The sequence below is a fragment of the Entamoeba invadens genome (assembly GCF_000330505.1).
Source record: "Entamoeba invadens IP1 unplaced genomic scaffold scaff_1105074725849, whole genome shotgun sequence".
In the NCBI taxonomy this organism is placed as follows: Eukaryota; Evosea; order Mastigamoebida; family Endamoebidae; genus Entamoeba; species Entamoeba invadens.
Genome location: NW_004440189.1, coordinates 575,500 through 595,498, shown reverse-complemented (window position 1 = coordinate 595,498; position 19,999 = coordinate 575,500). Strand labels below are relative to the sequence as shown.

At 35.2% G+C, this 19,999-nt stretch overlaps 9 protein-coding genes across 9 annotated transcripts; 3 read left to right on the top strand and 6 right to left on the bottom strand.

The window, feature by feature from the left end:
* Positions 1–1,108: 1,108 nt before the first annotated feature.
* Positions 1,109–2,851, bottom strand: EIN_226830 (glutamyl-tRNA synthetase, cytoplasmic, putative; the record flags this gene model as incomplete). The annotated part of the gene is made up of 1 exon (XM_004255023.1): positions 1,109–2,851. One exon carries the CDS (start codon positions 2,849–2,851, stop codon positions 1,109–1,111), a length of 1,743 nt encoding a protein of 580 aa, XP_004255071.1.
* Positions 2,852–4,986: 2,135 nt separating this feature from the next.
* On the top strand, positions 4,987–5,970 carry EIN_226820 (hypothetical protein; the record flags this gene model as incomplete). The annotated part of the gene is made up of 1 exon (XM_004255022.1): positions 4,987–5,970. The coding sequence occupies one exon, from the start codon at positions 4,987–4,989 to the stop codon at positions 5,968–5,970; it is 984 nt and encodes a 327-aa protein (XP_004255070.1).
* Positions 5,971–6,049: 79 nt separating this feature from the next.
* Positions 6,050–6,415, bottom strand: EIN_226810 (hypothetical protein; the record flags this gene model as incomplete). The annotated part of the gene is made up of 1 exon (XM_004255021.1): positions 6,050–6,415. One exon carries the CDS (start codon positions 6,413–6,415, stop codon positions 6,050–6,052), a length of 366 nt encoding a protein of 121 aa, XP_004255069.1.
* A 342-nt stretch (positions 6,416–6,757) lies between these two features.
* On the top strand, positions 6,758–11,578 carry EIN_226800 (hypothetical protein; the record flags this gene model as incomplete). The annotated part of the gene is made up of 1 exon (XM_004255020.1): positions 6,758–11,578. The coding sequence occupies one exon, from the start codon at positions 6,758–6,760 to the stop codon at positions 11,576–11,578; it is 4,821 nt and encodes a 1,606-aa protein (XP_004255068.1).
* A 342-nt stretch (positions 11,579–11,920) lies between these two features.
* EIN_226790 (hypothetical protein) lies at positions 11,921–12,274 on the bottom strand (the record flags this gene model as incomplete). Its single annotated transcript, XM_004255019.1, has 1 exon — positions 11,921–12,274. The coding sequence occupies one exon, from the start codon at positions 12,272–12,274 to the stop codon at positions 11,921–11,923; it is 354 nt and encodes a 117-aa protein (XP_004255067.1).
* Positions 12,275–12,369: 95 nt separating this feature from the next.
* Positions 12,370–13,915, bottom strand: EIN_226780 (hypothetical protein; the record flags this gene model as incomplete). Its single annotated transcript, XM_004255018.1, has 2 exons — positions 12,370–12,730; positions 12,804–13,915. The coding sequence occupies 2 exons, from the start codon at positions 13,913–13,915 to the stop codon at positions 12,370–12,372; spliced, it is 1,473 nt and encodes a 490-aa protein (XP_004255066.1).
* Positions 13,916–14,207: 292 nt separating this feature from the next.
* EIN_226770 (hypothetical protein) lies at positions 14,208–15,263 on the top strand (the record flags this gene model as incomplete). Its single annotated transcript, XM_004255017.1, has 1 exon — positions 14,208–15,263. The coding sequence occupies one exon, from the start codon at positions 14,208–14,210 to the stop codon at positions 15,261–15,263; it is 1,056 nt and encodes a 351-aa protein (XP_004255065.1).
* Positions 15,264–16,757: 1,494 nt separating this feature from the next.
* EIN_226760 (hypothetical protein) lies at positions 16,758–18,297 on the bottom strand (the record flags this gene model as incomplete). The annotated part of the gene is made up of 2 exons (XM_004255016.1): positions 16,758–16,934; positions 16,978–18,297. 2 exons carry the CDS (start codon positions 18,295–18,297, stop codon positions 16,758–16,760), a joined length of 1,497 nt encoding a protein of 498 aa, XP_004255064.1.
* A 119-nt stretch (positions 18,298–18,416) lies between these two features.
* EIN_226750 (ethanolamine kinase, putative) lies at positions 18,417–19,496 on the bottom strand (the record flags this gene model as incomplete). Its single annotated transcript, XM_004255015.1, has 1 exon — positions 18,417–19,496. One exon carries the CDS (start codon positions 19,494–19,496, stop codon positions 18,417–18,419), a length of 1,080 nt encoding a protein of 359 aa, XP_004255063.1.
* Between the last annotated feature and the right edge of the window lie 503 nt (positions 19,497–19,999).

Genomic DNA, 19,999 nt, shown 5'->3' with positions numbered 1-19,999 from the left:
AAAAGAGTCGAGTAATGGGGTCTGCATATAAAGTAGTTCTTCGACAATTGATCGCCCAAAGTCGACCACGTGGATACGTCGGTCAGACTACTGATTTTGGACTGAGAGTCGCGAGGGCGCGCTAGCGTCGTACGCGGCTGTTTGACGGGTATCATTGGAAGATCTTTTTTTGTTCTCGACGTATTTTTTTAAAAAGTAAAAATAAGTAAGAAATTCCAGTTAAGCTTTTACTTCGGTATTTTTATCCTGTTTTATTATATTCTTTTTGTACTTCTTTCTTTTAAATAAGCTGTTATTTTTCCTCTTCACCTTAAAAAAAAGAAGTACAAAAAGAATATTATAGTTCCATATTTATGAAATTAAGACAGAAATACCAAAAACAATAGAAACAACTTATTACTAATGGAATTTGCTCTTCGGTTGTTTTTTATTAAATTATAAAAACTAGTAAGTGGATATAAGGTATAATTATAATTTAATAATTATGTTTTAGTTAATTACTTTTTGTTTTCAAATCAAATGAAAAACATAAATTCAAACCTAATGTCCCGTTATTTAGATTAATTCGTCCGGAATATTTTAGAACAATAATTAATAAAATTTAAAAATAACTAAAAAAATAATTATTAATTTAACTATTTTTAATTATATGAAATAATTATAATTATAAAACAAAACACACTATCTAAAAAAAAAATTTTTACACAACTTTTTTACTTAATGAAATCTTAGTATATATAATGATTAGTATCTTAATATTATAATGAATGAAAAGATATATAAAAATTTTCAACATTTTTAATAACACCCAAGTTCGTTTTATTATTATTATAGAGATATAATGACATTTTAAATGTTTTTCCCCCTTTCAGCTTGTGTAATGTGATACACATAATAAACTTCAAAAAACGGGAATTCATTTAATAAATACGAGATTTCCCAATTTATAGATTTATAGACCACTTGAATTTTGTTCAATGTCTATAATATTATAATATTTCATATTAATTAAACATTAATATTTAATGTTTAATTAATATGAAATAAAATAAATTCCGTTCAAATTCGAAAAACAAAACTTTCTAACGAACCTTTTCAAATAATGAAATTATTTCTTTTCTTGTGCCTTCTTTTGAGCTTTCGCTTGCTCCTTTTTCTCTTTAGCTTCCTTCTCCTTTTTCAAATCTCTATTTGGGTGGTCTTCCTTATCGTCCTTGGTTTGTTTCTTTTGCTTTTTCTCTTTGACTTCAATTTCGGCTTTAACCTTTGGACCCTTTTCAGTTCCGTCAGGGATTTTGTTCAAGATGATCTTATTCCCATCAAAGGCTTTATCGACTCTGAAATACCCATGCCTCTGGATCTGAATCTTATCTCCTTCTTTCAATGTCTTCATTGCGCTCTCTCCAATGGCTTGGAAGATTTCAAGTGACTTTGGATTGATGTACTTCTCCAATTCCATACCTTCTTCTATCTTGGGGACAGTAATCAAATAATCGAACTCTCTCAACTCCAAATCAACAGTGTCTTTCGTGGAAATCCATGTCAACTTCTTCTTTGTCAATTTGAAATCGCCGTCAAGGTGGAGGTGGGCGGCCGCGGTCTCTCCTTCAATTTTGTCAAAGATGACATTTCCCCAGTCCATGAATGTGACTTCTTCATTGGCAGCAATAGACTTGGCGTCGTCGCCGTCGATGTAGGCTTCTTTGCCAAAAGTCATCTTCTTCGTTCCAAGTGACTCATTCTTCTTGTGAAGGGCAACTTCCTTTTCTTCCTCTTGTGGAGTGTCCAATGTTACTTTGCAAGCACCGGTCTTCAAAACAGCGTTATACCGTGGGACAATTGGGTCAATTACTTTCTTGTTAATAGCCCAGATCTTTTCCATCTCCATAAGATTGATGTTCTTAGAGGATCCTTGTGACAAACAAAACTCCTTCATTGCTTCAAGGGTCAACCCTCTTCTTAACAATCCTTGAATAGTTGGGAAACGTGGGTCATACCATCCGTCGACCAATTTCTTCTGCACAAAAAGATTCAAATTTCTCTTTGACAACAAAACATATGCAAAATTCATACGAGAAAAGACTTCGATGATTGGTTTTCTCATTCCAAAGATATCAACAACCCAGTCATACAACGGAGCTCTATCAGAGTACTCCTGTGATCTCAAAGCATGTGTCACACCTTCAGTCGAATCAATAATCGACACACCAAAGTCATAAAGTGGATAGACTTTATACTTGTTCCCAGTTCTATAGTGTGTTGCGTCAATACATCTCCACAACGATGGGTCTCTTAGTGCCTTGTTTTTGTGTTTCATATCAATCTTTCCTCTCATCACACACTTCTTTCCTTTCTCAGTGCCCTTCTTCATTTCTTCCCACATCTCAAGATTCTTCTCGAGTGTGTTGTTTCTGTTTGGCGACTCAATACCTTCCATACGGCCCTTGTGCATCTCTTCTGGATCCATATCGTCAATGTATGCCTTCCCCATTTTCAAGATCTTATCTCCATATTCCATCAACATGTCAAAGTAGTCTGATGTGTATGACACTTTGTCTGCAACAATACCAATGGTCTTCAAGTCTCTGATGATATTATCGACGTATTCTTGACTCTCTTTCAATGGATTTGTATCATCAAATCTCAAGATGAGTTGTCCTCCATTGCTGTGTGCGTAGTAATCGTTAAGCATGGCGGCTTTCATGTGACCAAGGTGGAGGTATCCAGATGGTTCTGGTGGGAAACGAGTGCAAACCTTCATACCTGGGGTGTATCCCTTCAGCGTCAATTTGCCTTTCGCTCCGACTAATGATTTCTCCTTTGGATGAGTCTCCTTTGTTGGTACAGACATTCGATACAACAGTTAGAACTTTGGAGGTTAAATTGTAGGGTATCTCCCATTTTTGGGGGCAACTCATCATCTCTATTTTTCGGTTATCCTCAACTTATTTTTTTAAACTTTATTATTTGGTTTATTCCAATCAAAATAATTATATTAAAACGTTTTTTTAATAAAATTATTAACTTAATTTTTACCAAAGTATTTGCAATAAATTGAGCAACGTGGTGTGGTGTTGCACCACGTTGAAGACATTTTTTTTCTTTTTTCTTTTCGTTGAGATCTTAGTCAAAAATGGTGTTCATGAGAAAAAAAAGTTTTGAAATAATTTTTTTGCTAAAAAATGGAGTATGACGACTCAAGAGTGGTGCTTTTGTTATGATTGTATACAAAAAGGACAAGTGCATAAGAGGCTAAATGTTGTTTGGTGTAAAGATAATAATACAACTTCTTAGTCATTCCAAAATTGAAAAAATCGAATACCTCAAGTGTGCTGTTTCGAATTGAAGTAAAAAAGAACACAATAAGACTCAAATAGAATTATTTTTAGTATGTTTGATAATTATTTTTATTAATTTATTATAATAAAAAATTAAATATGATTAATAAATAATAAAATAAGTTATTTATAAAACTTTAATTTCAATTTCTAAAATAATATATTTTTTAATATAAATCAACTATATAAAATCTATTTATAAAAAATAAAATTAATATTTTAATATAATTTTGAAAATTTATTTTTAAATATATAGTAATAATATAATAAAGTCAGTCTGGAAACCTTATTTATCGACAAAAATAGGTTATTTTTTTTGTTATTTGGTTTTGTTTTTCAATTTTATTTTTTTTTTGTTTGAAATCTTTGTTTTTTCAATCAAAACGAACTTAAACAAATTGACCAATTCGATTTTTTACGCTCAAACATCGTGTATAACAACAAAAATGGTGCCGTTGTTGTAAAAATGGTTGGGCAAATCTTTTTTGTGTAAAATGATACATACAACATGAGAATTTAACAACAACCAATTTCTATTTCATCAAATAAAAATCAAAAACAACGAGACAAATCATAATTGAAAAGAACACTACGATTGGCAGACTCAAACATCGAAATGCAGTTTAGTGGTCGATTAAAGGCCGTTCACAAGAAGTTGTCTTAACTATGTATGTGGGTGTCTGTTTGCTCTCCGAAAGAGTGTCTTAAAAATGTTGAAAAAATACTCGCGCCTAAAAGCGAAAATTTTCAAAAAATGATACAAAAAACTCAGTTTGTTTACGGTATTTTACCATTATTTTTGGTAAATAACAACATTAATATCACCATTTATTGACAAACAGAAAAAATGAAATGATTGGCTAAATGACTTTAACCCCATTTATGTTTTTGGTTGTGTTATTGGAAAATAGTTTAAATAATAGTAATATTTATTAAACATCCCAAAAATGCTTTTTTTTCAAAGGAAAATAAATAAATAAGGTTTTTGGAATAAATAAGGTTTCCAAACTGACTTTATATTTATTTATTAAATTATTTTTACTATAATGTATTGTATAATTATCAAACGAAATAATTTTTTAATTTGTATTGTTATAAAAATGTGTTTGTAATAAAAAAACTATGATAATAATAAAAATAAATGACTTAATAAATTATATTTTAATAAAAAAACTATAAAACAATTATTATATTAATAAACTTAAACTATAATAATGGTTTAATATAGAATTACTATTTCGAATTGTTTTCATAAAAAGAAGGAAACAATTATTAAAAAATTTTGGAAAATGATTTTATTTGAAAAAATAAAAATAAACTAAAAAATTAAAGTAATTTACCATATTATTTACAACATTTTTGTAAAAAAATGATGGAAACAATTTAGTTCAAAAAATAAATAGTGTAAAACACTATTTTGTTCTTTATTATTTTTAATTTGGTTTAGTAATTTTTTTAAATAAAAAAAAGAAAAAAGAGCAACAATTGCTACAAAATTGATGGAAAAACAAATAACAAAGATTTGTGGAGTTTAGTGGAATAAAATAATAAAAGTCCTTACATATCGGGATAATCCATAATAATAAAAACACTTAAACAAAACTACCAATAAACCATACTTAAACTAAAATGAACTACTAAACCAGTGATGTTACTTTTCTTTGCGTTTTTGATTGTCACACCTTTTGTGTGTGGCAAGCAAGGAGATTATAACGAACCGATTCCTTTGACCATTCCAACCAAATCGGAAATGGTTGAAATATCGGACACAATTACACCAACAACAAACTGTGGGTTATCCAATTATTATATCACCGCGTATCAATTTGACTCTCCACTTTATACCAAAATCCACATCACACTCGAACAACCCATTGAGGGTGTGAAAGTTGTTTTAGAAGAGTCACAAAACAAAGAGTGCACACTCATCGAACAGTCACAACAATTCACTGTGACGAATGTGAATCAGTACAAACTCTTATTTGCATCGGACAAAACTACAAAAGAGCAGTACGGCTTCACAATTCATTTTCAAAACATTGACGAGAACGAATTGCCCAACATACTTGTCGAAGATCTACCATTCTATGAGTATATCACTGTATTCCCCGCGGTGAATGGCACATCGGATAAATGTTCTGAAGAGTTTACAGACCCAATTCAGAGAGAAATCTTTGGAAGGACATTTCAAGTTTCGTTTGCACATGACTGGAACATTGAAGTGAATACCTGCGGACATGCTGATGGTTTAATGGCAATCAATGTTATTGATGATAAGAGTGAATGTGTGATCTACAAGGACACGTACACAACAGGGGATTTGACATGTGCTGGTGGTGTAGGTGCTCGCACAACATTTGACATACATCCTTCAGGCCCCGTGTATGTTCATATAGGTTTTATTGTAGAAGATCTCACTAGTTCAAACAGATCGTTTATGGTGAACTTCACCCGACTTGGTGATGTCCAACGGGAGCAAGAAGACTGGGAACTCTGGATGTGGTTTGGTATAATCACTGCAGTGATAATCGTATTTATTGCTCTTGTGATGGGTACAATCTTCCTCTACACATGGATCAAGCACAAGAAGAAACACAATGATGATGTCAAGCTGAAGTACAGCAGCTTTTAAGCAGTTCTTTTTATTAAGTGAAATTTGATTAGGGGTGTTTGTTGTAACGCTCATAAGTAAAGGAATAAAATGGTATTAATTACTTGACGTCGCGAAGCCCAGAGAATGCGGGAACTTGAACTTCAACTAACAGTCTTTCCGCACTATCAAAAATTGCTTCCGGTGTTAAAGCAGAAACTTTGTCGTCTTGAGAAAAGGAAAAGTTAGTGGTGATTTGCTGGAGGTCATATTCATCCTCATCATCTTCGTCGTCTGAAAAATCGTCATCTTCGTCATCCATGTAATCGTCGATATCCTCATCCAATGTAAATTCGTCATCTTCGTTGTATTCGCCATCATTAAATAACTCGTCTTTGTCTAAGTTGTCAAGAAAATCATCTAAATTATCGCGAAGGTTCAGCGCAACGGCAGCTATTGCAAAAGCTAATGTTAGAAGTCTCAACATAGTGACTTGTAAAAATATGATTTTTATAGTTTACTTTTTGTGTTCTTTCTTTAGTTTCACAATAGATTTTTTTATTAATATTCAACTACTATCAATTCAATTGTTTAATAGCATTATTATAATAAAACAACTATATTTTTGAGAAGAGAAGAAAATAAATTGAACACAGCAAATGACCCTTCAATTATGGGAAAAGTAAATAATACTAAACTATACTTTTTTAAATATAATAATAATTAGAGAATAATTAGTTAAAACAAGATCTGACCAATGTATAAGTATTTTACGTGTAATAATGAAGGAAATTGAAGAAAAGTAACTAAGAAAGAAACTGTAAAATATATGTTTGTGTTTAAAAACACTTCTGATAGTACAAATGAGTCGACGCTTGATGAGAAAAAAGAAGACGTCTATATTGATAACTCCGAATTTTTGAATGCGTTTCACAAGGAATTGGTCACTTTCAAAGAAATGATAAGTCAAGGTAAACAAGGTGGTGATGAGAAAATTCGACTGAACCCATCAACAGTGTTATTCTTCAATGGGTTGACGAACCCGACATATGGGACAATGAACACGTTGTCTAAAGAGTTCAATAAAATCAAAGAAGTCGAAATCTTTGGAGAGGAAGATCAAGTTGAGAATGTTAATATGAACGAACGACCACCACTTTCGTTGTCTTTTGTGGAGTCGTGTCACATTGAAAGTATCAGTTTTCTGAACATCTACTGCAAAGTGGAAATTACGACGTTAAACATCCCAAATCGACTGAAAGAACTGAAACTAGACGGTGTCAAAGTTGATGACCTTCAAACACTTTTATTAGGTGAAAACAAAGATGCTGATGATACCGAAATTGTGTGGACAAATTTAAAGACCCTTTCTATACGGAATGCGGGTATAAGATCAATTGAATTTGGACTCTTCACCGCAGACTACTTCCCTGTTTTGATGTCACTTGATATGAGCAGAAATGAAATAGAAACACTTGATAACGTCGGAGAAAGACCAATTGATGAATTAAAAATGAACAACAACAAGATCAAGAAAATCGAGTTGACTGTTGTTGGGTCGATCACAAAACTTGAGTTGGACGGGAACAAAATTGACTCGATTCTACCAATACGAGCGTTTTATGGATTGGAGAAGTTGTCAATGAAAAACAATTTGTTAACAGAAAGGTCGTATGGAGAGTTTGAAAAGGTCTTTTCGAAAATGTTTAACTTGCGATGGATCAACTTTATTGGAAACCCAATCGACGACAAAGGCTTTTTAAAACGACTCCAAAAGGCTATGCCAATATTTGTAATGGAAACTACTGCTGAAATTACATTGGATGATGTTGTGCTTGGTCCGGACGATTTAGCTAGAAGTGAGACTTGGCAATGGCTTGGAAGACGAGAAGCGGAAGACCGGATAGCGAAAGACAAATTAGAGAAACGAGGGAATGGAGAGATGTCGCGCCAACAACAAAAAGAGACGGAAGCCGACATTAAAGCTGAGCGCGAGAGGAAAAACAATGAAAGAAAAGAAAGAAAGGCGAAGAAACAAGCCGAACTCGATGTTGCTAATTATTACCGACAATTTGTGCTTGACACAAAGAACGACACCCTTGATGAAAAAACTCGACGACATGCATATGAAGTCTTGAAGCAAATGAAGAAGAAAATTGAGTCATACAAACTCAGACAAACTGGATATGAAACAAAGCGAATGAACGAAGATTCCGAGGAAGGTAGCGACGATGAAATGCCAGATATGGACAGAGAAGATCGAAAGGGGAGTACTTTTGTTGTTGACGTGACCAAGTGTAACAGCAAAACGATGTTTGACCAACAATGCAATTTGGTGATGGACACCCTTCGAGACAATCGAGATCAAAAGAGTAACACCATAAAATTGCAATATGATACGGAGAAGAGTAAGGTGGTTCGAGCAAATGTCGAGGTTCCACTAAGTTTGGAAGACTTCGAACAGTACTTTAGAGACGTCGTCACGTTCTTTTTGAGAGCTAAAGCCAATTTCAAAAGTGGAACTAATCAGAACGTTCAAGATGAAAGATGGAAGAAGGAGTATCGAAAAAAGGAAGAAGAAGTCGTTCGTATCGAAGAAGAGAAAAAGAAGTTGAGCACGTTTAAAGGTGTCGGAAAGGCTATTACAGACCAACGTCTTCTATCGCGAATCAGCGAGGCAAGAAACAGAAAGAAGCCAACATTTCTTGTGTCGAGTGGAAATGTGTTGAATCTCGAGACTGAGAATGAGAAAAGTTCACAACGAGACTATATCAAGAAGGTTGAAGAAATCGATGAACCCAAAACCATCACAATGTACCGAACAGATACATTCTCTAAAGAACTTAACCCAAATAATATTCTTGAAAGACTTGAGAATTGGGACGTCAAGGGAACGGCTTTAAAAGAACCGACTTTCTGTGTTGGGAACAAAGCGAACGGAAGTGACGAAGATCGACAGAAGTTCTACGAATTGGTCTACTTGTGCAAACAATTTGATACAAAGGCAAACAAACAGAATGTCATTGAGAAGTATGGAACGTCGCACAGACCAAATGCAATGATAGGCACTGCACAATTGTGTAAATTCCAACGAGATGACCTCTTTGCTACAAGAGCAAGTCTCAACCCAGATAAACCAAATTACTTTGGTGACAAAGTCGAGCCAAAGGCGATCAACGTGCAAGAAATCAAGTTACTTGGCACTGTCATCAAGTTTGATGCCAACTTATTCAAGCGCCCAAGTCTTAAAGGAGATGCTCTGAGTGCATCGACCTTGGCAAGAAAGACTGTTTTGGACTCAAGAAAGAATGCACAGAAATCTGCAGTGTTACAGTCATCACGAAGATTTGGGACTAAGCCTTCTGCGCTGACATCTACGAGTGATGGTATGAATCGTAAAAACTTCATGTCAAAACAAAGACGACCAACACAAGAAAATGTATTAACACCAGCCGCTGTACCTCCACAAGTTGAAGCAAGCACTACTTCATCAACAGAAGAATCCGTTGATGACAAACCTGCGCCAAGCATTCCAAACGAATTGTTCTCAAACCCAACAGGACCAAAGAGAATGGCAATGAGAAGAAGTGTAAGAGGACAAAGACCACGTGCAGACCCAACTTCGTTATTAAACAAAACACTCGAAAAGCAAGCAGAACAACTCAAACAAGTCCAAGCAGAAGCTGCTGCTGCCGCCGCTGGAACTACTCCTGTTCTTCCTCCAAAACCCGCCCAACTTGTTAAAACTGATGAAAAGAGAGAAGTTGCTCCAATTGAGGTTGTCCCACCAACTCCACCAAAGCCACAAAGGCTTGGCAGAGTCAATGACAAACAAACAATGCCCGTGATGTCAGATAGTGGAAGTAAGGCATCACAAAATGAGTCGTCGGATGACAACCGATTCGATAATAAGTCTGACAGGACACAAAAAGAGGATGAGAGAAAGAAAGCAAAAGAAGAGGAAAAGCGCGCCAAAGAGGAAGAAAAGAAGAACCAAAAGGAAGACGCCAAACGAATGAAAGAAGAAGAAAAGCGTGTCAAAGAGGAAGAAGCAAAGAGAATTAAAGAGGAGGCGAAAGAAGCTAAAAAGGCAAAAGAAGACGAGAAGAAGGCAAAAGCAGAAGAGGCCAAAAGAATTAAAGAAGAAAATAAGAAGCTCAAGTCATCGATCTCTGAAGATTCACAAACATCTTCACCACCACCCATTCCAGCTCCAAGAGTACCAAAACCAACAAAAGAAGAACTTAACTTACCAACACCAGCTGCTTTACAAAATGAGGACGAAGAAGAGGAATATGGACCACGAAAGGTAACAAGAGCATCTTTGATTAACTTGAATATGCCAGAACTCCAAGCAACAGACGAAATTGAACAAGAAGAAGAGGAAGAAGAATACCCACAACAAAGACGATTTGGTGGTATGCTTGGAAATAAACAACCAAGAAGAATCGAATCAAGTCAAGACGCAAATGAAGTTGCAGAGGATGAAGGAGATGAAGACGAAGAAGTTGTTGAGCCTGAGTTTGTCAAAAGAGGATTCCAATTGGGAAGAAACAAACCAAAGAACATCAGAGATATGTTGCCACCTGAACCTGTCACACAAGAAGAGGAACAACAATTGAGTGAAGAACCAGAACAAAATATTGAAGAAGAAAATAACCCACCACTTCCTCCTGTAAACCCAAGAAGAGGTCTGTCGCATCAAAATGAAAGTCAAGAGAGTCAAGACCAAAGTGCAGAACAACCACAAGATGATGCACCACCCCCTCCACCTGTAAATTCAAGAAGAAGACTGAATTTGAGACAAACAAGAAATGGCAGACCGAGTTTTGGGAAAGCAGGTAATGCCCCAGCAGCACTTATTTCACATACAGAACAACCAGAAAAGAAAGAAGAAACAACTGAGGAAAAGGTGGAAGAAAAACCAGTAGAAGAAGAAAAGGTCGTCGCAGAACCACAGGAAGAAGTTGCTTCACAAGAACCTCCCACACTCCCACCACAACGAAGACAACGAGTCTCGTTCAGAAATCGTCCACATAAAAGTGAAGCGTCAAACGAAGAGAAAAGTAAAGAAGAAGACGAGTTTGGGGACTACAAGCCAGTCGACACTTCAAACATTCAACTCAACTTGCCACTTCCAGAGAAAAAAGTTGAAGAACCACCACGTGAAGAAGAAAATGAAAGCAATGAAGAGGAGGAACCACAAAAACCACGGATGGCTGGGATACTTGGTGGGAATAGAGCAAGAAAGGTCGAAGAGGTTCAGAGTGAGGAAGTTGAAGAACCAGAAGAAAGAAAAATGGGAGGGATATTGGGAAGTCGAAGAGGACGACGAGTCGCACAAAAAAGTGAAGTGTCTGAATCGATCAGCGAAACACAAAGTGAAGAACCACAACCACAAAAGAGAAGAGGACTTCAAATTGGCGCGAGAGCACAACAACAACAAACAGAAGGAGATAACCCACTTAACATCACTATACAAGAGATGTCGAATGGCAACAAAAAGGTCGAAGGAGGACTTGAAGACTCATCGACATCACCAAAGAAGGAGAAACGCAAAAGTTTGAAAAGAAGACTAAGTGCTACTTTGGGCATTGGAAGAAGAGATAAAGCCAAAGAAAAAGACGAGAAGTCTGAAGAGTCAAAGTGAGGTGATTCTTTTATTAACTTTTTAACTATTTTTAGTAGAATTACTTTCTTTTCATTGATTTGTTAAAAGTTCAATAAAGTAAGAATAAAGTGAATAACAATTAGTCGAGCACTAAATTTGTTTGAAGTGTTTCTGTGTTTGAAAGTACATTTTTTGTCTCAGAAGAGTCTATCACAACTGCAGCACCTTCCACTTTTTCTTCATTTGTCACTTTTGGTAAATCACCATTTTCGTCACCACTCAGTTTTGTGTTGAAAACCAAAGGCGGAGATTCTTTTCTGTGGAGACGTGGGGCTGTTGTAACGATTTTTTCATGGAAGGAACAACAACAGTTTGTCGCGATTAAAAAGGTGAAGGAGAGTACCAGCGCAAAGAATAGAATGACATAGATGTAAGACCCCGCGGTAATGCCTTTACATTAAAACTTGATTTAGATGATAAGCACAAACTTGAGTGATAGCAATAGATATTACACTCATACGAGCCAATACAGACATCATTTTTGACCATATCAGTTGCACAGTCTTGAAAGCTATCGCACCAACACTCTTTCCCACTTGTGTATTTACAACAAAAAGTATTTGCACGACAAAGCCCTATTACGAGTAGACTTAAAGTCAAATACATTATTTTTATCAGTTCTTTTTTTGGACCAAATTTTCGAGTATTTTCAACACAGGAATATATGGAGTTCATTCTTTCGTTGTAACGATTTAAAATCAAATGTTACAATACATAATATTGCATTAAAATGTAATATAACATACCATTCGATTATACGTAAAAAGAACTCAGATATCTAAGTCCTCATCTTTCTCTTTCTCCTTTTTGTCTTCACCCATTGAATTGATTTTGTTGGTGAGCGTCTTTTTCTTCTTGCACCCAGGTCCCCAGTTCTTGCCTGGTTTCTCCACAAATAAGGGGTTCGGTTTTTTCTCTTTGATTTTCTTGAATTGAGTCAACTCAAATACTGTCTTTTGCTTCTCTTTCAATAACACATAAGCTGGCGTTTGTTCAGACACTTTCGACGGATTTTGCGAATTGAACTCCCTGAACAAGTCCCAGACCGTGACTGCGTCCGCATTTGTTTTAATGCTATTTGGGTACGTGTGCGAAAAAGATGTTTTGAACCCTTTAGACTCTAAAGCTTGCCTACATGTCATCTTCTATTTTAAGAACCATACAAATATAACATTTTTATTACAAATATACCAGAAGAACAAACACAAAAATAGAACGTGGTGGTACAGAGAGTTTGAAAAAGTGAGCTGCTCTGTCGAGAGCGTAGAAAAGAGGGGTATTAGGAAGTTCGTCGGAAAGAAGTTGGAGAAGTGCCATGATTCTTCTTCTTGAGTTAACGTGCAACCCTTCGTTTTCTTGATACCTTTTAAGTAATTTCCGAGTGAAGTCATAGTCGATGTAGTCATCCATCCAAACAGGTCCATTGATGTGTAATGGGGATTTGCAATGTTCGCAAATGTTTGATGTGATTCTCAAAGGCGACGCCTTCATTTTACCATCTTTGTCATACCCAAGTTTGTTACAACAGAAACTTTCGCATGACAAGCAAGTGAATACAAGACCCTCATGCAAAGGAAGTTCTCCAGAGAGTGACACAGAGCTTTTGACAATGATGAACATCCTGACATAGAAGTCGATGTGGAAGCAAACGAGTGGCACAATATACTTTTTGTGCCTTGAAGCCGTCTCTGCAAGGGCTTGTAGTGCAAGTCTTAATCCAAATTCATGTCCGCATGATGAGTGCCATGGCATCGCCCCATATTTGGAGTAACACGCTGGTACATGTGTTCCAGCAAGACACGCCATATCGGTACATGTCACTGCCATTAATCCATTATCTCTAATAGCTGCAAATGAAGCATCCAAAAATTGTGTTGGTGCACCATATGGGTCCAAGTCGATGACGTCTGCTTTATTCTTTTCTTGTGATAATTTGTAAAGCATCAGCACTGCGTCAGATTCCGACGGAATGATTCGTGTTGCGTTGTTGTACTTTGCGTTTCGGTTAATCGCCTCCACTGCTGTTTTCGAAATGTCATTTGAAATCACCTTAAAGTCGACTTCTTGTGGCAATTCCTTTGCGTATCGAATAGAACGGAGTCCAGACGCGGCAAGTGCTTCGACAACAACAGGGTGATATTCTTTCTGTGTTTTTTCATGTTCTTCTTTTTGTGACAACAAATACGACGATATCACTGAAATCGATAAGTCTCTGTTTAATTCTTGAACGGGATTATAGAACGCCTCAGCTTCTGTTTTCGAAAACAAAACAGTCGCCTGTCCTTCTGTGATTGGCGTGAACTCACTCTCAGACATAAAGTCTTTCAAGTTCAGTGTTACTTCTTTGCTTTTTTTCTTTGTCCCTTCAAAAACATTTTTTAAAATATATAATTTATTTTACCATATAATTTAATTCTCATTTTTTTGTAAGAAACTCTATTTTAGGAAAACCCTAGAAATAGGGTTGGCAGAGAGATATTCCTCAAGAATGAATAACATTTTAGTATTTCTTTTTTCAATGAAAAAATGACATAAAAAAGATAAAAGGAATAACATTTTAAAAAACAAAATCAATGAGCTCTTGTTGAAATAGAAAAAGCAGAAAGAGATGGAGAAAGGGAATGACCACTCCAGCTTTGTTATCGAAGCACTACACAACTACGGAGTTATCAATTTGAACGTTTCGGGAGAACAAATGAAAGAGACTGTTAACCCCTTTAAAACGAATGGAATGATTAAGACAAGAGAACCTATGACGGTACTCAGGTGTAACACGACGCAACAAATCACACAACCACTTTTTAACCCAAACAACGCCAAAATGGATTGCGAAATGGCGGACTTCGAACACCCAGCAAAAACAACACAAATTGTCACTGAGGAGTCAGACGACTTGTCACCTATCAGTAAATTACCGGAAGACAATGTACTCGATTTCAGAGAAGTTGAAATGACAAGCAAAGCGGACCGAAGTGAAATATTTGACGAAGACGGGAGGATCTCGCCAATTAAATTTGAAACAGCGCAAGAAGACAGAAAGAGAGATTGTATAGTCACAACAAATTGTGTAAAGAAAAAGGTGGATATGTGTGTTACCATAAGTGGAAATGGAAATACTACCTATCCTGTGTGTCCATCCCTTGTTGATAAAATAGCGTATTTGTCGACCGCAATTAAAGAAATGACTTCTATTGGAGAGTACCTCAAAGAACTGAGTCGACTCAATAAGAACGAATACGTTCAAGTTTTGTTCGATGGGACTGCATACTATGAAGGCGTCCAAAACATGAAAGATGCACTTAAGAGACCAAACGTGTCGGTCATATTTCAAACAGAAAACGCCGTATTTGGGGTGAATCACGTGAAACCAGTTGGTGTGGAATGGAACGAAGACGAACAGATATCAGCGTTCTGTTTGAAAGGCGTTGGTCTTCAACAACCAGTACTCTTCAGAAGTTATTCAACCCTTTCTTCAAGACTCTTTGGCCATTATTATGATGTGCTCGGGTTTTGTCAATTTGACATGAACCGGGCGGTGGTCGAGATTTCATCCAAATTCCAAATCCACTTTATCGACTTTACAGGTCTCGGAATTTCAATCTTTGGGTGCAAACAAACAAAGTCATTGTTTGTGCGCAGCTTTGCTGTTGTTGAGTGGACTTAACTTCACAAAAAGGGGAGTTGTTTATAATATGGTATAATTGATAAGCTATTGTATTATCCATTTAATGTGAAGTGATAGCGTCCCGTTTTCTATATAGATTTCCATGTAATTTGATTAAGAAAGTTGATATAAAAAGATGGAAATACTTTTTTTTAAATATCACACTGAATTCTTTCTAATAATTCATGTGAATGGAATATTTTATATTAAAAATTGGACCACGTAATACAATTGTGCATTATAATTAGAAATTGCTCTTCAATTAAAATATCTGCATGTACTTTTCGAACCAAAAATAAAAGTGAAATGGTCTATTTTTATAACCCTCATCATGGAACTTAAAATGTTATAGAATGGAAACAGAAAATGACATTAATAAACTCAAAGACCAACTCATAGAATCATGTGTGGATATATCTAATTTACTCATGTTTAGTTCATTAAATGTTTCTATACCACTTCAACCAAAAATGTTGAACAGTCTCCCTTATTTGAAACGCACTTTGGACAGAGCAAATCGACAAAAAGAAGTTTTAATCAAAGACGTAGTTAAGAAAATGAAAAACAAAACATTGGTGATGGGTCCAATGCTCGAGGATTTTTTTAAAAGACAGTTTGAGAAAGAGGCCAGTTTTGGAGATAAATCAGAAAACAAATCGGAAGAGGATGATACAACCGAGGAAGTTGTTTATGGTACCGATCAAACAATGCAAGATAAACCAGTGAGGAAATACGAAGAAAGAACAAGAAAATTATAAAATAGGTGTAACAATAGTTTATGTACAATGTATAAACAACCAATCTATTTGGTTGGAGTCAAAGATCTTTTTAAAGTCATTCATAGTGCAACTTTGAAGTTTTAGTGCAACATCATTATAGTATATTTATAATAAAATATATTAGTTTTTTTACTAATAAGAACAAAGAAAAACAAACCATTTCAATTTAAACTATAATTACAAATATAATCCTATTATTTAACTATAACTAAAAATTACCAAAACATTTAAGCAGAAACGTTTTTTTTGTTTTCGAATCACAAATTTTAATTTCTGTCGTTATTTTTTTTCTTGTTTTAAACGAGATGACAAATTTCTGTACTATCCATTAACAATAAACAATTATTTCACTCCATTCAACAAGTATATTATAAACTTTCTCCTTTTTGATTTTAATGAATCAATTGTTTTAATTTAATAATTGTTTCACTAATAAGTGTCAATGCTTTGTTCAAGTCATTAAATAATAACTGTGAAATATTTCTGTTGGGTGGATTGATTTGACTTTTAAGTTTTTGTTCTGTTGATTTATTATATCTTTTTAAATGTTTTTATTAAAAGAAATTATTATTAAGTTATTGTTTTAAAAAGTTTCAAATAAAAAAATAAAATAACACACTTCTTAATAAATTGATATTTTGATGTATTGAATACATTTAAAATACCATTAAAAAACAAATGTTTGTTGTCACAAAGTATATCATTGGTTAATTAGTTAAAGATCGTCGTTGTTTTGTTTCGATAAGGACATTCCCAAAGAGTTTATAAGCTCTTTTATTTGTGGGTTTGTGATTGTACTGAGTTCTTGAAGAATTTGATAGCCTCCAAGTTCCTCAAATTGATTAATTGGTTCAAACAAATACTCTTCGCTGATTGAAACATTGCTTTGATACTATGTGATGAGTCTGTAGCAATGGCCAAGATATAAAACAAACAAAAAAGAGTGTAAAGAGTGTTGTGAGGATAAAAGTAAGACTTGTGTAATCATTTCTAAGTCCACTTCGTTGCAAAAGGCTGACTATACCATCGACTACACCATTTTCTTCAAATCGGACAATAATCTGCTGGTTTTCAAAGTACACTGAGACACACTTAGAAACAAACAGTCCAGCAGACTTCGCAGTTTCAAAGTTCTCATCCTTCATCTTTTTTATCAAAAAGCTACAACACTCATTTTGCTTCATAATACACTTTAACACTTCTCCACTTGTCATGGGATTTTCAGACAGACATGACAATAATATGCACTTACTTTCAAAAACATCGCTTTGACTTGTACCGAGCGTGTTCACCACAAACTTTATCAGTCCTTCGATTTGAGGTGAGACATCAGGACTCAGTCTTATGCTTTGAATCAAAAAATTGATTTCATTACTTTGACACGAACAGAAGTTTTTCCCAAGCACATTCCGACACACACTCGCCGTTTCTTCAAAGCCCCATATATACTTTATTGCGATTGCCTTGACACTTTCATCCAAACTCGAATCACTTGAAAAGTAGTTCAAAAGAAATATAACGTCCTCAAAATTTGTGAGGTTTCTGCAGCTCAAAACAAAATGGATAGCACACTCAAATTCATCTTGTCGTAGTCCATTATTTGTAGCCATTCGCGACACAGCAAAGACAAACGCTTCGGGGACACTTTGGTCCATACACTCCACCACTTTTACAAAATTAATTGAGAACATTTTGAATACGTTGTTCCGCACTACGAAGTCAAGGAATTTTCCTCCCGACAGAACTGAGTTGCCAAACCCAATAGCGGCTGCTTGGAACAAGTTGCTTTTTGAAATTGAAAATGTGCTCTCGAGTATGTTGACGAAAAGCTCAAATGCACCACTCTCCCATATTTCATCCATCACAACTTGTGAAGAAGACGACGCTATTTGAGCAAGAATAGTCAATGATAACGAGAGTTGTATAACATTATCACATGAAACGATATTGACTAGAATTGGTACTACTTTATTCTTCGCCAATTCTTCGAAGCAATATCCGTCAGTTTGTCTCACAAACTGTTTTAATGCAATGAGTGCTTGTGTGACAACATCCGTGCACCGTGACTCCAATTTAAATTTGACATCCAAAACAAAATGACTTTGGTTGTTAGAAGAGTCAATTTGTGCTCTGTCGAATGGTCCGTCTGGTATAATTCTTCTCTTCTTCATCAAGTCATTTCTGTTCTTTTGACGAAGAGTCGAGTGACAGGCTTCTGCCTTTTTAATTGGGTTATCTGGTATTCTGTAAGACATCACCTTGTCTGTGATTGATTGATCTAATATAATTTATAATAATTATATTATAACTTTTTAATATAACAGTTCTAAGTAATAAATAAACTTAATAAATAAAGGAATAATTAACATTCAAATTAAAGCTTCTTCTTCAATTCGTAGTACTTGTTAAGTCTGAGCCACGCGTAGTCCATATAATCCCACTCTATCGTCGAAAGTGCAGCATCGACAAATCCCCAAATTGCCCACAAGAGATTTGTCGCGAGTTGGAATTGGTTCACAACATCATACAATTTATCAACTTCCTCATCAGTTGGGGCCTTTCCGTTGTATGTCTCCAAGTAAGTTCTCAAGAAAAAGTCTTGTTCCTGGCGATTGGGGTATTTTGAGAAGTCCATGATGACACCGCACCACTCAGTGATGTGATTCGCCAAATCGAACGCTTGGAAATTCCATGACGCGTATTCAAAGTCGATCAACTTGATAGTTTGGTCTTCGTCATTGATGATGAAATTTTTAAGATACAAGTCGTTGTGTCCACACACAAGAGGTGAGTTCAATGCAGTGAGTTTCTTCTCAGTATATTCAATCTCCTTGAGTAAATCATCGTACTTGATTCCAGTAAACTTCTTTTGTTTCTCTGGGTCCAAATAAGTAGTTGGCAAATTGTGGAGCCAAGCTCTCATTTCTTTAAAGAGAATAGGCTCTTTAGTCAATTTTGGACTTAAGTGGTGCATGTTAGCAACACACTCCGCCATCTTCTTTGTGATTTCAGGCTTTCTGAATTCGACGTAGTCCATTGTTCTTCCTGGAGTGAATGCATATACAATTCCATTCAAGAACCCACCGTAGACTTTCTGTCCATAAGCGTTCATGATGGCAGCCTCTTGTCTTCTGTCTACCAAGTATTCAGTGTAGTTACCATACGTTCTCAAAACGACTTTAAAACCAGTTGGAATGGCAGTGATGCAGACTAATTTGTTGGTGATACCCTCCGTGAAAAACTGGAAGGCGAATTGGTCGTTCTCCAAATTCTTGAACTCTGGCACCAATTGCTTGACTATATGAACAGCGCCGCGAGTGAATCCCTTATTGTCCGAAGAGTCGAGTGATATGAACAAGATCGGGTATGTTGCCTCAAAGGCGTCGCAGTCTTTTGAAAGTCCGACGACGTTTCTGTAATTGACTATTTTGGGGTTTCTCAACGCAGAGGTCATCAATTGTTAATTCAATACATCAGAGTTGGTTTATATGGAATTGGGCATGTTTGAACAGGACTTTCCCCATTTTCATGTCACATTACTAAGAACCTAGAAGCTTCTTAATAGTTGTCATCCTCATTCGTTTCCACTACGGACTTTTGGCATGTTTTTTTATTATAAATAAGACGCTCTTTTATAGTAAAAATAATAGTATTATTTTAATAACTGAGTAATCTCTAGATTCGAATAAGTGCAATGAAAATGTTAAAACAAAAGGTATAAATATGATTATTTTACTATAATTTAACTATATACCAAATCGTTGTTTTAGGATCTTATAATTAAAAATATTAAACGAGTCTATTATACTTTTTATAAAAAACATTTTTTGTTATTTTTTTCTTAAATATTTTTTTGGTAAAAAGAAAATAACTCTGTCGTATTGTCAATCATAAAGGTTATTCAATAGCTTATTTTTTATTAGTATTATTTAAATTAATGTCTTTGGGATTGGTTTG